Here is a 17,297-nt window from a genome sequence, read left to right as displayed (position 1 = left end):
GCTGTTAAGGGAGGGGGTGCTGAGGAGGTGCCGGTCTGCATGGAATACACCTCTCCTCCCAGTAAAGAAACCAGGGGGAGAGTACAAACCGGTGCAGGATCTGAGAGAGGTTAATTACCGAGTGGAAGACATACACCCCACAGTCCCTAACCCTTATACACTGCTCAGCAATCTTCCCCCAGAGCATGTGTGGTATACCACCCTGGATTTGAAAGATGCTTTCTTTAGTCTGCCCCTAGCCCCGCAGAGCCAAAACATTTTTACCTTCGAATGGGTTAACGAAACGGATAAAATCCTCAGCCAGCTGACTTGGACAAGGTTGGTCCAGGGGCTCAAGCTCTCGCCTACATTATTCAACGAAGCCCTGAGTGACAACCTACGTGAGTACAGGGAGCAAAACCCACAAATAACTTTACTACAGTATGTGGATAACTTGCTGATCACAGCCCCCGACCGGGCAAGCTGTCTTGAAGCAACCAGAAAACTGCTCACCACTCTGGGAGAGCTGAGATATTGAGCTAGTGCAAAAAAAGCTCAGATAGCTAAGTCAGAAGTCACATATTTGGGGTATAAGCTAAGAGCTGAGCAGGGGTGGCTCACTGAGGCTATGAAACAAACAATCCTACAGATTCCTCAACCCACAAGCCCAAAGCAGATGAGAGAATTCTTAGGAACAGTGAGCTATTGTCAGCTGTGGATTTTAGATTTTGCCACAAAAGCGAAATCACTCTATGAGCTCAGCAGGGAAGGGTCAGAGTGGAACTGGACTCCTGAGAGAAATTCAGCTTTTAAAGAACTTAAGGAAGCACTCCTTAAAACCCCAGCATTAACATTACCAGACCCCACTAAACCATTTCATCTGTTTATTGATGAGAAGAAAGGAATAACCAAGGGGGTCTTAACACAACACCAGGAGCCATGGAAGAGGCCAGTAGCATACCTCTCAAAGAAATTAAATCTAGTAGCAGCAGGATAGCCCCCTTGCCTGAGGATTATTGCCTCCACCGCCCTGCTAGTTAAAAATGCAGATAAGTTAACCCATGAACAGACTTTGAAAGTAACCACTCCCCATGCCATTGAAGGAGTGCTCAAACAGCCTCCAGGGAAATGGATAACTAACGCCAGATTAACTCATTATCAGAGTCTATTACTTGACACTCCAAAGGTGCAATTCTCAAGCCCAGCAGTTTTGAACCCCGCTACCCTGCTGCCTAACCCTGACCTAGATAAACCTCTGCACAACTGCTCCGAGATACTCGCAGAGGTAAATACGGTCAGAAAGAACTTGCGAGACTCCCCGTTGGAAAACAGTAATTACATCTGGTTCACGGATGGGAGCAGTTTCATACAGGATGAACTAAGGTATACGGGTACCGCGGTGGTAAACGACCGGGAGGAGATTATTTGAGCCAGTGCTTTACCACCAGGAACTTCTGCTCAGAAAGCTGAACTTATCGCCATAGCGGAAGCTCTAGAAAGAGCAGAGGGGAAGAAGCTAACAGTCTATACCGACAATCGCTATTCATATACAACTCTTCATATACATAGCACCATCTACCGGGAGCGTGGGTTCAGAAACGCAGATGGAAGAGAAATAAAGAACCAAGCGGAAATCCTCCGCTTGTTATCAGCTGTAACCCGGCCGCAGATGGTAGCGGTGGTCCATACCCCGGGACATCAGAAAGAACACTCCCTTGAAACCAGAGGTAACCGAGCAGCGGACCAGGCAGCTAAGAGAGCTGCCCTCCAAACAATATGAGCCTTGACAACTAACTTACCCTGCCCGCAGCTGGAACCCCTGCCTCCTATTCCCAATTATTCTGGGGAGAACATACGGTAAGCTGAGAAATCACCACAGATAGAAAAGGACTGGAATGGATAGTATATGAACTCAGAAAGAAAACTGATCCTTCCAAACGAATTGGAACAGCACCTTCTCACACACCTTCACCAAGTGACTCATTTAGGAGAATGGAAGATGTTGGAGTTATTGAACAAAGAGCAGATCCGCATACCCCATCAGAAGCAAACAGCTCAGAGTGTGGTAAACTGGTGCTGGGCCTGTCAGGTCATAAAGGTAGAGAAGAGGAAGAACACACACACACAGGTACAAAGAGGAAGGGGAGGGAGCCTTACCGTCATTGGGAAATAGATTTCACTGAGGTTAAACCAAGTAAATATGGATACAGATATCTCTTAGTATTAGTGGATACTTTCTCAGGATGGGTGGAAGCATACCCTACTAGGAGGGAAACAACCATAATAGTAACCAAAAAGATTTTAGAAGAAATAGTACCCAGATATGGAATACCTAGAACGTTAGGGTCAAACAATGAACCAGCTTTTGTAAGTAAAGTTATCCAGGGCTTAGCCTCAACTCTGGGGGTAAATTGGAAAGTACATTGTGAGTATAACCCTCAGAGCTCAGAGCCGGTAGAAAGGATAAATCAAACTCTAAAGGAGACCCTATCTAAATTAGCAATAGAAACTAGTGGAAACTGGGTAACCCTCCTCCCCTTCACGCTATACCGGGCTAGAAACACCCCATATACACTAAACCTGACCCCACTTGAAATAGTGTATGGGATACTACCCCCTATTATTTCCAATTTAGAAGAATGTCCCGATAACTTATCAAAAAATTTAATCTTGAAAATAAAAACTCTCCAAATAATCCAAAGGGAATTATAATCCAAACTCCGGGCCATATATGAAGGTCCTCTTAACAAACAAGGGATCATCCATAAATTCGAACCAGGAGATTAAGTATGGGTAAAGAAACACCAGAAAAAAACACTAGCACCTAGATGGAGGGAACCTTATGTTGTTGTTCTTGTAACCCCCACTGCTGTTAAAGTAAACGGAATCAGCACCTAAATACACCACTCCCATATCAGAAGAGCTGACCAAACGAAACAGCAGTCTGCACGAGCAGAGTGGAAAGCGTACTCCGATCCTGAAAACCCGCTGAAGGTCAAGTTAACGCAGCACCATAGAGATTAGAACCCTTCTCGCCTTCACCCTAAACCTCTACCGCCTCGCAATAAGTATTGCAGCTCACCAACCCTATAAAGTTACATAGCGAATCTGCAACGGACTAACCCATGAGACTTTGAATGCCACCACCCATATCACCCCCCTTAACGTCTAGTAACCTGATTTATTTTTCTCCCTCGCGACCCTTACTAGCTGTTCTTGAGATAAAAGTTTTATCCGTAAGGTAGATTTTTTTGCATACCCTAGGTACAAAAAAAACATCCAGCAATGCGGGGGGCTCATTTGGTGTTACTGCAAAAGTTGGAATTGTGTAACTTCTAATAATGGGGAATAGAAATAGCAAGTAAATATCCAGAACTATGTAACATTCTCCTTTGCCAAACCCAGACATACTTATGTATCAGGAAAATGTAAGGAATGTAATTGAATAAAAATCTCGTTTACTGAACAGGGAAAGAAAGAGTTAGCTAAGTGAAAATCTGAACTTACTTGGGGTCTCCAAATTTGGTATAGGGGATATCCCTCTGGGGTAATAACCATTGTACAGGAAATAAAACCTTTAAATACTGGGTCAGTAAGTCCAAATAAAGTATTAAACCCTCCGGAAAAAGGAACCATATCCCCTACAGGAAAAACGGTGAGAGAACCAAGCACTGTAACTCCTGATGTTACAGACCCTCTCTGGAATTTAATACTAACAACCTATCAAACACTTAACCGTACTAACCCTAATCTAACTCAAACTTGTTAGTTATGTTACAATGCAAAACCTCCGTTTTATGAAGCAATAAACATTAACACCTCTTTCAGCTATTCTCATAACCTGAACCCAAAGAATTACTCTTGGAAAAACCATAAAGTAGGAATTACTATACAACGTGTAACAGGGAAGAGCTTATGCGTAGGGAAACCTCCCAACGCCCCAGAGCATTGCACCTCTTACATTAAAATAAACCCGTCCTTTAATTAGATTATTCCCAGGGAAGGGAGTTGGTAGCTTTGCTCGAAAGCTGAACTTTTACCCTGTTTAAACTTGAAAGTACTCAATCTATCCTCAGATCATTGTATGCTAGTAACTGTCCTACCCCGAATTCCTTACCACCCAGGAGAAGAGATGTGTGTGCAATGGAGCGGAACCAATAGAGAAAGAAGGGAACAACTCCCTGTAGCTCTTACCCTAGCTACTCTAGTTAACTTAACAGGAACCGGTCTAAAAATAACTTCTTTAACAGTACAGAATCAAAGCATGCATTCCCTGAGAGCAGCTATAAACGAAAACCTTAAAAGAATAGAGAACTCTATCTCAAACTTAGAGAAATCCCTAACCTCACTATCGGAGGTTATGTTACAAAACCACCGAGAGTTAAATCTCTTACTTCTCCAAAAGGGGGAGCTGTGCGTAGCGCTGAAAAAAGAATGCTACTTCTATACCAACCACACAGGAGTAGTCCGGGAGTCCATACGAGAAGAACTTACCCTAAGAAAACGGGAACATGAAGCTCAGGAAGAATAGTTCGAGTCTTAGTTTAATAGCTCCCCGTAGTTAACTACTTTAATATCTACTCTCTTAAAACCCTTCATAGTCCTTATAATCATATTAACTTTTAGTCCCTGCATTATAAATAAGCTTATATCTTTTGTAAAAAATCAAGTTAATACTGTACAACTTATAGTTCTGAAGCAGCAATATCAACCTTTATCTCCTGTAATACAACAGGATAATTCCTTGTGTATATAACAAGAAAAGGGAGAAATGTGAGTCAATCTGAAACCAGAGTTCTAGTAGCCTCCAGGAAAATCTTTAACCAGAAACCTTTTACTGTCAGCAATACTAACAGGACTTTTGGAATTCTAAACACTCCTTAGGGCCTTTATCTGCCCTCAGGTCTCAGCAGGTATCAAGGAACTTCCTCCGAACTCAGCACGCATCACAAAAGCCATCCGGATTCAGCACATATCAGAGATTTGCTGGGCTCCTGAAAGTCTTCCACATACCTGAGCCTTGCATCCTCCCTAGATAATATTCTCCTAAATAAACTTTGAAACCAGGGGGTTTCTTTACGTCCCCCATCTTAGATCACTACCCTAAATTCCTTAGCAACAACCAATCATCTGTATCCTCTCGCCCTGGTGCTGCTCCACCCCATAATTTTCCATAAATTTGTAAATATACCAAAGCACGGGGTCTTTTACTCAAACCACTGATCTAGTAAGAGCAAAAACCCTAACTTAAATTAACTAATAAACCCTCCTATTGCTTTTACATTATCGTGTATTAGCATATTTCTCTCATCGAGCAACTCCTTCATAACCTGAGCACAACACCGTCTTTTTAATGAATGTTTGCTTTTTCACTTATGATGTTCCTGATGTCATCCCACAGCTCATCTGGTCTTTGGTCATTGGTGTGCATTGTGTCAAATCTATTCTTCAGATGGTCTCTAAATTCAGGGGGATATAATCAAGGTCATATGTTGGCTGTCATAGACTTATTTTAATTTTCAGCTTCAACTTGAACTTACATATGAGCAATTAATCTTCCATGGTCAGCTACAGGCCTGGTTTTGACTGATGACATTGAGCTTCTGCTTGAACAATTTCTCTCAGAAAGATTAGCACAAGGCCGGTCCCCATGAGGCGGAGGTTAAAGATGTCCCAAATGTCCAAACTACTGTGCCACTCCATCCTTTCAGACATTAACTCCTCCTCCTCCTCCCAGTAATTTCCCTGTCTTAGGGTTCTGTATTTCGCTGTAATGCCTCACAGAACTCACAGACACCCAAGGGATCGTCTCATGTAGTAGTGGTTAAGGCTGGTAGGCTGGCGAGTCCCAGGTCCGTGAGTGGGTCTGGAGGATCCTCCCAGTTCTCGGGGTTTGATGAACCTCGATCAGCAGATCAGATGATGGCTGCTGTCCCAAATCCAGGGGTGAGATGAGGATGAGCCAAAACACAAAACCAGAGCAAGAGGAGGGTGAACCTTCCCAGGAGATTCGTAGGTATACATACCCTCAAGGAATCTTAGGGTGGTGATTTGAATTATAGCTTCCAGCAAGGCAGGACTCAAGATATATTCCACCTGTGTTGGCCCAAAAGAAATAACTGAAGTGGATGGCTTTAACAATCATCACCTCAAGGCAAAACCCATCACGGAGCCGATTGCCAGTCATTATAGGTAATGACTAATACCAGCTGCCCAGCCAAGTTGATACTTGACCTTAACTACCCCACCACCTTAAACAGGCATGGATAATAGGATTCACAATACTTCACAGACTGGAGGACAATGGCTAGAAGGGCTATATCAAGAAATTCACCACAGTTTCTCTATTGCCTCTTTCCACAGATGTAGTTGATTTGATTCCTGTGTATTCCATCTGGTAAGATCCACGTATATAGCCATCATTTAGGTTGTTGAAAAAAGCATTTATGATGGTCTTGGTCCTGCAAAATTTTGTTATGCAATTCCTAGTGTCATTTCTTTCCTAAGGCCATCTTTTCCAATTGTTGATGATTCTTTTTTGTTTCCAACTTTGATATTACAATCATCAGTAACAATCAGTACATTGTGATTGTGTGGTTGGTCAATTTCAGATTATAGAAGTTGGTAAAAATCTTCAATTTCTTCATCTTTGGTTTTAGTGGTTGGTGTGTAAATTTGAATAATAGTCATATTTACTGGTCTTCCTCGTAGACATAAGGATATTACGCTGTCACTGACAGCACTGTACTTGAGGATAGATCTTGAAATGTTATATTTACAATAAACGTGATGCCATTCTTCAGTTTGTCACTCCCAACATATTCTGATTCAGAATGGCCAATACCAGTCTATTTCAGCTCATTGATGCCTAGGATATTAATCTTTATCTGTTCCATTTCATTTTGGACACCTTGCAATTTTTCTAAATTCATACTTTGTGCATTCCATGTTCTGATTATTAATGAATGTTTGCAGCTGGTTCTTCCTGTTGAGTGGTGCCTCATCAGCAGATGAAGGTCCCAAAAACTTTACTCCATCCACACCATTAAGGTTGACTCTATTTTGAGGAGACAACTCCTTACCAGTCATATGTTGAGTGCCTTCCAACCTGAGAAGCTCATCTTCTGGCACTATATGAGACAGTATTTCACTGTTATTCATAAAGTTTCCTTTCAGTGGCCAATTTTTTCAGAAGTAAATGCCCCTGTCCTTCTTCCCAGTCTGCCTTAGTCTGGAAGCTCTGCTGTGACTTGCCCACCATGGGTAACCCTGCTGGCATATGAAATACCAGTGGCATAGCCTCTAGCCTCACAGTAATGCACAAGCCACCACGGTATGACAAATGGAGTAGTTTTGTAAGTTTATTTTCTTTTTGATACTTCTGTGTCTGGGTTGATTTCCAGGTAATGTTGTGTGTCTTAATCTCTGGTTGTTGTCTGCCCTTTTGGTTCTTTGCCCGAAGGACCCCCTTTAGCATTTCTTGTAAAGTTTCTTCTGGTCTTAACAAAGTCCTTTAATTTTTGTTTATCTGGGAATGACTTTATTTCACTATCATATTTGAGAGACAGTTTTGCTAGATAATTCTTTGTTGGCAGTTTTTTTCTTTCAGGGTTTTATATATGTCATCCTATTGCCTTCTTGACTGCATGATTTCTGCTGACAAATTGCAGCTTAGTTTTATTGATTCTCCTTTGGACATAACTTTTCATTTTTCTTGGGCTGCATTTGAGAGTCTTTTCTTTGTCTTTGATTTTGGAGTGTTTTATTATGATATATCTTGTGGGTTTTCTCTTTATTTTGAGCTTCTTGAATCTAACATATTCTAACATATCTTTAACAGTTTACTCAATGTCTTTTTTTTTTCCTTTTTTTCGTCACTTCATTTTCTGCAATTCTGATCATATGTAATTTATTCCTGTCAACGGTGTCAAAAATAATTTTTCGGTTTTCTTATTTTTTTCCATTCTTTTTTCTGGATTGTTCCTGTAACCAATTAGTAATCAGATACTTTATTCCACTCTCACTAAATCTGTCTTTCATTGATTCAATTCTACTCTTTTGTTCTACCAGTACATTCCTCCCCCAAGGCTGTAATCGTTGCAGAAGCAAACTGTCATTTCTTGTCTCTGGAGTAGCTGCTGTGTTCAAACCGCGAACCTTTTGGTTAGCAGCTGAGTACTTTAACCACAGTGCCTCCATTCCTTGATGTAGCCTCATACTGCTCTTTTCCAAAAAAAGCCAACCCTGGATGGGCTTCCCCTTCTCTACCTGGAAGATCCCCCCCGCCAACACCTGTGTGAACCCTAAAAGGCACTGGGTACATTTCTGACCCTGTCCCTCCTGGTTCATATCTAGGCCACACTGCCCTGAGTTAGTAATTTCTAAGGTTGTAAGCCAGACATTGCTCAGTGCTTGGTGCCTACAGCAAGTGAGCAAAATGAAGTGCTTAGGAAAGATTTGCTTAGTAACAGTCTGCCAGGTGGCTGAGGTGGGAAAAAGCTAGAGTCATAGATTGCCATGGCAAACAGAAGCAAGGTTATGCCAGGGACAGGAAGGAGGCTGCATTCTATAAAGGGAAGGTGCTGGGGTCTTGTATTTTCCTGAAATGGTTAAAATGCTCTTGAGTTATGAGTTCATTCTGCCTGACAACCCTCTGCTTTTCAAAGGACTTCATTCTCTCTGGACAGAGTTTATCAGCCTAAAGGGTAATGGGGTAATGAGATGATTTTAGAGGCAGGTGGTAGTTATTTGCCCCGCCCATGTGGTTCCAAGGTTACTTTTCTCACCAAGTTGTAGATGCCAGGGTAGGGATTTGAGTGCTGACATTGGTTACTCTGGAGATAAGTTGGGGAATCTATTTTAAACCTCTGCTCAAACCTCAGCTTACTTCACATCCCCCTAATCGGTCAGAGTTTAGTTTAACATTGCAAGTGAATAAAACAATAGCAGAAGAGGCATGAACAATAAAGATTTATGGCTTACCCAAAACATCCAGTGGTCAGGAACTGGCCTTGAGGGATGCTGGAGGCCACTGAGAATGCAATTCTGAGGCTCTGCTTTCTACCACGCTTGCATTATGAGCAGGCTGCACCCATTGGCCACATAGCAAATCCACAGTCTCTCCTCATTGTGGTAGAATGACTGCTGTGTCTTGGGCTGCATACCCTGTTTTCCAGAACACAGGCCAGTACCCCACAGAGTGTCACTGGTCCTGAGTCAGTTAGTTACCCATTCTGGTATTAGTCAGTGTAGCCGTGGGGCAAAGGATAGACTGGAGGTGGAGGTGGGTCATCCCACTCAATAAGAACAGCTAACATTCATTGAGTGCTTACTGTGTGCCAAACCTCATCTTTAGCTAAACTGTGCATTATTAATCATTTAATCCTAACAACCCCAGAAATAACAATCCTGTTACTTCCCATGGTGCAGATGAGAGATCTGAGTTACATGGAGATTAACTAGCTTGTCAAAGCCACACTAGACAATGGATGAGGGTTGGTTTCTGAGGGAGGTGTTGGGTGCTGAGCAGCAAAACACAGGCCTCTGCTACCTACCTTACTGAGGGAGAAGAAGCTGTTGGGGGTGCTGTCTTCAGCTTCATCTCCCCACCTGTTCCCTCTCCCCTCCTCCATTGTCAGTGGAGGGGCTTTAGGAAATGCTGCAGGTATTCTAGCAGGCTGGGAAACTTCAGTGCACATTGATCAATCTTGGAGCCCCAAGATTGATTGATCACTGGCCTGAACACCCCCTCATCCCCCTGAATTTCTGATTCAGGGTTGGGTGGGAAGAATCTGCATTTCTGATGAATTCCCAGGTGGTGCCACTGCTGCTGGTCTGGAGATGCCACACTGCAAACACTGCTGTAGCCAGTGCTGCTCAAAGCCTGCTTCATGGAACTCTTCAGAAATGCAGATTTTCAGGCTCTACCAGTACTTACTCAGCCAGAGACTGGAGATAGGTTCTGCATCTGTTTGAACAAGTCTCCAGGTGATACTGATCCTGTCACACTGGCCAAAAGCCCTCCACTGATTCCTATGGCCTCTAGGTCCCTACTCTGTGGGATGACAAAGCTTTGCTTGATCTGACCCTTATTGGATCATATGCTCCCTGTTATGAAACATGGTGGATGCTTTCATCCTGTATTCTGCCCAAAATAGTCACTGAAATAATCAATTTGGTAAAACCGTCAGGCAAAGAGATTAAATTAGGCTTCTGGCCATTTCACTGCAAAGAGCTGTTGAGTTGTTTCTTCTCATTATTTTTGTCTTATGCCTTTCAAATTTCAAGTTTCAGGTACTGTCTGGGATTTTTAAAGCAGTAGAGAAGTACATTCTCTCAATCCCTACCATTCTTAATCTGCTATATCACCTGTAGGATGTGCTGTCCAGTGAAGATTTATGTGCTTGAGATTCAAACGCTGTCTGTGTCTAGGGTGGTCATGTTGTATTTGTGAAAGGATTGATGTATCTTTTAAATCTGAAGTTTTACATGGATTTGCATATATGCTATTTGTGTGTTTTTGGTTTGGCAGTTCCTCAGAATTTCAGCAGAGTGGTCTCTATTATGACTGTGATTAGTCATTTCTTCTTTTTTTTTTAAAAAAAAAAAAAGATGAGAGTTTTGATATCATAATGTGTGTATCTTTTTCTTCCACCTCTGCTTATGTAAGTAGTGGGACCTGGTATGGAATGGCTTCCTGAGTAGCTGGAGTGGAAGCTGTGTGTGTTCCTCTTTGGGAATGGGCCTTCCCTTTTAGTTGCTGTGTGTCTCAGGGAGGGCAACAACTGTCATGTGCCTACATCGCTTAGTGGAGGGCTATATTTTGAGTTCAGGAGCTCTGGTAGCATAGTGTCTAAGGCACTTGACTGCTAACCAGAAGGCTGATGGTTCAAACCCGCCAGCCACTCCTCAGAGGGAAAGTTTGGGCAATCTATTTCCATGGTGTTACTGCCTCGGCAATCCAAGAAGGGGTCACTGTGAGTCGGGTCCGACTCAACAGCACATAACAACAACAACAACTACTAATATTTTGAGTTCAAGGGTGGCATAAATGGTTAAGTGCTGACTACTGTCCAAGAGGTTGTGAGACAGGCAGGTGGCAGGACCCAAAGGGTTAATTAAAAACACAAGCTGCAAGCCTAAAGCCTAACTGCTATAGCCAAAAGCCAAACCGCATTCTGAGACATGGGGTGCAGAAGTAACCAGCAGCCTTCCCCAGCTCTGTGCTTCAAGATTTTTGCAGGTGTTTGCAGATATAATTTCCAGGTCTCCAGTCATACGCAGTACAGACCTTCCTGAGATGACAAAAGCCCTGACCAGGAAATGAACCAGCACTCCAAAAGATGATGCATGATGCCAAGCAACCACCAAATCCCTGCAACTCCTGTGCATGCACCCAATTTCCACAGTACCACCTCGTTCTAAGAAACTACCACCCCTTCTCAGAAAATCCCCACCTGTTTCAAAATCCTTAAAAACCCCAGCAAATCTTTGTTCAGAGACACAAAGGCTAGAATTGCTTAGTCCCGCTTTGTCTCTGCTTAAGAGCTACATTCTCTTTCTCTTTCCCTTAACAACAACTTTGTTTGTGTGGAAAATCTAAGCCTCTCTTGGTCATTCTTGGTCAGTAGAAGGCAAGAGTGTGATAGGGCCGACCTGTGATGGGGAAGGGCTCCCTGCAACAATTGGCAGTTCAAAACCACCCAGAGGTGCCTTTGTAAAAAGGTCTGGCTATATGCTTCCAAAAAACCCAAACAAAACCAAACTCACTGCCATCGAGTCCTTGGGTTTCCAAGGCAGTATCTCTACAAAAGTAGATTGCCCATTCTTCTTTCCAAGGAGTGGCTGGTGGATTTGAACCTCTAGCCTTCTGGTTAGTAGTCAAATGCATTAGGCACTATGCCACCAGAGCTCCCAAAAAAAAAAAAAAAAAAAAAAAAAAAAACAGCACTGAAAATCTTATGGAGCACAGTTTGGCTCAAAAGCAACTAGAACTGAAAATGTGTATTTGTCCTGTGTGTTGGCCAGATCTGCTTGATTCCTAATACTATTGTGTTCATCTTTTCTTCTTGATCAATCCTAGTAGATACTTTAAAAAATAGTATTTGTAGGTAAAATTCACAAAATATAAAATACATCATTTTAGAGGGAGGCTACTCCGTGGCACCAGCCCACCCACAAAGTTGTGCAGCCACCACCCCACCCAGTTTTGGTAGAGATTTGTTACTTTTCATCTTTTCTGAGAACTAGATTTGGTTTATTGCTTACCTGATTTTTGTTGGTTTATTTCCTATTTCAGTGATTTATGTTCTCAATTTTATTTTGCCTTCTTTCTATTGTCCTGTGTGTACTCCACCATTTTTTCCCTGTCCTCTTGAATTAATTATGTATAGATAGTCCTTTTGGTTTTGCAAAAATATGTTTAAAGTTGTAACTTCTTAAGTATGTTTAATTGTGTTCTTTCTTACCTTGGGATTTGTAGTGTATCCCATATTGTTCCATTTATAATATTTTGTAATCTGCATTGCTTTTTTAGATAGAACACAAGAGAATTTTAGTTTTAAACGATTTATATTTTATTGGTTTCTAAACTCAATTATAGAAGCTCTGGTAGCGTAGTGCCTAAGGCACTTGACTGCTAACCAGAAGGCTAGTGGTTTAAACCCACCAGCCACTCGGAAGGAAGGTTGGGCAACCTACTTCCGTAGTGTTACCGCCTCGGAAACCCAAGGAGGTGTTGCTATGAGTCGGGTCCGACTCGACGGCACATAACAACAACAACAACAACAACAAACTCAATTATATTATGGTCTGATTAAGTGGTCTGCATAATACTGAGCCTTTGGAATTTATTAAGACTTTCTTTGTTACCGAGAACTGGGTTGGTTTTTGGAACTATTTCATGGACTTTTTTTTTTCTAAATTATTTTTGTTGTTGAGAATATACAAAAGAACATACAGCAATTCAACAATTTCTACATATACAATTCCGTGTCATTGATTACCTTCTTCAAATTGTGCAATCATTACACCCTTCTTTGCTAAGTTTTTCTTCTCCATTAACATAAATCCACTGCCACTAAGGTTTCTATCTAATCTTTCAGGTTATTGTTGTCAATGCTTGTTTCTGTCTTTGTTGAGCTTAGGGTACTATGCATATTTTCCTGCTGGAGTTAATGCTTTGTCTTTGATTTGAGTGCCAGAAAGCACTGGGAAGACCTTGATGGGAGGTATTGTGAGGAGATTTTGGTAATAGAAATGTCTCAAATGCCCTTTTCCTTCACTCAAGTTCACAATCCTGAGAGTGCTAGATAAAGGAAATAAGATTACTTTTCACATGAAGCCTTTGCAGCCTGGCTGTGGTAAATGGGAAAGGGAATCTTCATTCTTGAGGGAAGTAATCTCTGTGAAAATTACAGAGAGAATTGCACAAGGAAGAAGGCAGATGATCCTTTCCCTAAGTATAGACAAGTAATTTTATAAAAAGGCATTCATGGTTTTACAGATGCCAGTAAATGTAACTGCAAAGGTTTCATAATACTTAAATCAGAACATCACTGAATTTGCAGAATAGAAAGTTTATTTAGAACTCATGGAATTCCAGCTTTTGCCATTATATGCCTGAATTATTTTAACCTCTTGAAATGTGGAAAAGGATATAAGTTTTTTTGTTGTTTATATTGGGTTTAGAACTGCACAGTCCCACGTGGTAGTCACTAGTCACATGTGCTGCTTAGTATTAGCCAAAATTAAAAATTCATTTCCTCAGTCACACTAGTCATACTTGAAATGCTCAATAACCATAAGGGGCTGTGACTACTGTATTGAAGAGCACAGATGTGGGATGTTCTTGTTATTGCACAGTTCTCTTGGACAGCTCTGGTTTAGAAACCATGTAGCAACAAGAAGCAAAGAGACAAAAGGAATCCACTACCAATTTAGGGATTACCTAGATGGTGCAAACGATTAACACACTTGGCTGCTAACCTAATGATTGGCAGTTGAAGTCTACGCACAGGTGCCTCTGAAAAGAGGTCTGGTGATTTACTTCCAAAACAGCCACTGAAAATCCTATGGAGCACAGCTATACTCTTAGCATGGGGTCGCCATGAATTGTAATCAACTTTTGACAACAACTGGTGGTAATGGTGTTAGCAACATAGGAGGAGAACTGGCTGTGGGCTATGTTCTAAAAGCTTTACAGCAGTTTTGTGGTAAGTTGCTTGTGCCATCAGAACAAGTGAGAATCCCTTCTGTTGGTATGTGTGTTTGTGTTGCCCACCCATGTGTGAAGTACTAATCCTTTGGTATGCTCTCTCTCTCCCCAGTGAACTGAAGAAGATGTATAATATCACAGCCATCCCCAGGCTCGTGATTGTGAAGCAAAATGGAGAGGTCATCACTGACAAAGGGCGCAAACAGATTCGGGAGCATGGGCTCTCCTGCTTCCGAAACTGGGTTGAGGTGGCTGACATCTTTCAGAATTTCTCTGGTTGAATTTGGTAGGATCTCAAATGATCAGGGCCTGCAGTCGTCACACTGACTTCTACAGTTAAACACTCACGGGGAACAAGAAGATCGCATTTAATTTCCTTTCTCTATTCATATTATTATATTGAATCTCACAAAGTGTAAGCACTTAGTTTGGCAGAAAGTAAGTGGTGCTCAGGAAAAACCTGCCCATTCTGTCCAACATATTATTCTTTAGCATAGCATTTTCAGCATAAGTGAGAAGAGAGACCCTTGTCTGTTCACATTGAGCTATTGAAAATCTGTGTAAAACATTTATTTGTATAGGTCTCTTCAGGTAAAATTATGTATACATTTTTCTGGTGATAAGTTTGTTTTACTAATATACTCTCACAATTTATTAATAAAGTTTATAGAATCTATATGCTTTAATAAAAAAAATATTTCTACCTTGTGCAGCACTGATTTCCTTCTTTTCTCAGTCTAAACCAAGTGCCAGTGTGAGGAAAATGAATCACCAGATAATAACTATGGTTGGAGCTCTGGTGGGTAGTGCCTAAAGCATTTGACTGCTAACCAGAAGGCAGTTTAAACTCACCAGCCACTCCTCAGAAGGAAGATTGAGCAATCTATTTCCATAGAGATACCACCTTGGAAACCCAAAGAGGGGTCTCTGTGAGTTGGATTTGACTTGAGGGCAGTGAGTTTGGTTTTTTTGTTTGGTAAACAACTTGTAAATTTTTTACTTCTCAGTATTGGTAGCTTTTAAATTTTTTCTTTTTTTTTTCCCCCTTTTTGCTTTCATTCCTCACACTTTATTTTTCTTGGTTGTAATCTTTGTAGATGCAGATTTTTAGGCTTTTCTTCTATGGCACCACTGGGTGGGTTCAAAACATCAAACTGTAGTAGTTGAGTGCAAACCATTAACAGAATAAGATTTTATTTTTTCATTCCTTTCATCCAAGTAATATGTGACTGTGGGTCAACTTGGCTGGGCCTGGTTGAATGGCTGGGCAGCTGGATGAAGTTATTCCCCATGATGAGATTGGTAATCAGCTCCATGGTGAAATCTACTGAAGCAGCTGAGTAGCTGCCTCAAGGATGTGATCTGCTTCCAGTATATAAGAAGAAGCTTTGAGAACAGTCTTAGCAGCTTTTTGACACAATTGAACCCTGCATGTAGCTGAGTCTTTATCCAGCAACCTGCCATGTTGTCTGCTGATCTTGGAACTGTTAATGGACTTGAACTAGTGACATGCCATACTGTTTGATCATCTTGGGACTGTACATTTTATTGTCAACCTTAGATTTGTCAGCCTCAGCAGCCAGCAGCTGCCTGAGTTAAGAGAAGCCTCTTCTTCAGTGGGCTAGGAGCAAGAGGAAGAGCTGGAGCCCAAGGTTGAGGGGCTTTCACCCAGCCCCTAGAGCTTGCACTTTGAGCTCAGACTTCCAGCCTCCTAAAACTGTAAGAGTATAAAACCCTGTTTGTTAAGGCCATCCATTTGTGGTATTTTCTGTTAGAGTGGGACTAGGTAACCAAAACAGTGCTTTACCAACTTACTAGTGGTTTATCTTCCCTCCCTACCTTCCCCTGGTAATTATCAAGGAATATTTCTTTTTTTGTGTGAAACCCTTTTCTTGACTTTTTATAATAGTGGTCTCACAAAATATATGTCCTTTTATGATTGACTGACTTCACTGAGCAGAATGGCCTCTAATTCAATCACATTATGAGATGTTTCACAGATTCATCTTTTTCTTTAATGTTGCATAGTATTCTGTTGTGTGTCTGTACCATAGTTTGTTTATCCATCCCTTCATGGATGGGCATTTAGGTTTCATATTTTTGCTATTTTGGATAGTGCTGAGATGAATATCAAAAACAAACAAACAAACAAAAAACACATGCATATATTCATTCAGGTCATGGTTCTTATTTTCTAGGATATATACCTAGTAGAGGAGCTCTGGTAGCGTAGTGCCTAAGGCACTTGACTGCTAACTAGAAGGCTGGTGGTTCAAACCTACCAGCCCCTCCTTGGAAGGAAGGTTGGACAATCTACTTTCGTAGTGATACTGCCTCGGAAACCCAAGGAGTGGTCGCTATGAGTCGGGTCTGACTCGACGGCACATAACAACAACAACATACCTAGTAGTGGAATTGCCAACCATTCATCTGTCAATTTGTTGTACTGTGGTGGCTTGTATGTTGCTATGAGAGAATTGGCTAGTGAAAACTTTATGAATGGCAGTGAAACACTGTCTGATATATTACTGGAAAACTTTATGAATAGCCCTGAAACATTGTCTGATACAGTGCCAGAAGATGAGCCCCTCAGGTCAGAAGGCACTCAAAATATGACTGGGGAAGAGCTGCCTGCCTCCTCAAAGTAGAGTCAACCTTAATGATGTGGATAGAGTAAAGCTTTCAGGACCTCCATTTGCTGATGTGGCATGATTCAAAATGGGAAGAAACAGCTGCAAACACCCATTAATAATCAGAACATGGAATTTATGAAGTATGAATGTAGGAAAATTGGTTTTGTCTGAAATGAAATGGAATGCATAAAGATCAATATCCTAGGCACTAGTGAGCTGAAATATGGACTGTTTTTGGCCATTCTGAATGAGACAACTGTAGGATCTACTGTGGCAGCAATGACTTTGAAGAGGAATGATGTGGCAGTCATCGTCACAAAAAATGTTTCAAGAGCTATCCTGAAGTACAGTGCTATCAGTGATAGGATAATATCCATATGCCTACAATAAAGACAAATTATTACTACTATTATTCAAATTTACTCACCAAACACCAAAGCCAAAGATTAGGAAATTGAAGGTTTTTACCA

At 41.5% G+C, this 17,297-nt stretch overlaps 1 protein-coding gene across 1 annotated transcript in view; it reads left to right on the top strand.

The window, feature by feature from the left end:
• Window positions 1-14,475, top strand: part of NXNL2 (nucleoredoxin like 2) — a 58,515-nt gene extending 44,040 nt beyond the window's left edge. Inside the window, exon 2 of the mRNA XM_007946332.1 lies at window positions 14,307-14,475. Coding sequence (XP_007944523.1) covers window positions 14,307-14,475 — 169 coding nt within the window. The remainder of the gene's footprint in view (window positions 1-14,306) is intronic.
• Window positions 14,476-17,297: the final 2,822 nt, after the last annotated feature.

This window comes from Orycteropus afer, unplaced genomic scaffold (assembly GCF_000298275.1).
Source record: "Orycteropus afer afer isolate SDZICR_OR568_19922 unplaced genomic scaffold, OryAfe1.0 scaffold00156, whole genome shotgun sequence".
Classification (NCBI taxonomy): Eukaryota; Metazoa; Chordata; class Mammalia; order Tubulidentata; family Orycteropodidae; genus Orycteropus; species Orycteropus afer.
Note: the sequence above shows the minus strand (reverse complement) of the source record. Positions and strands in the feature narration are given on the sequence as shown.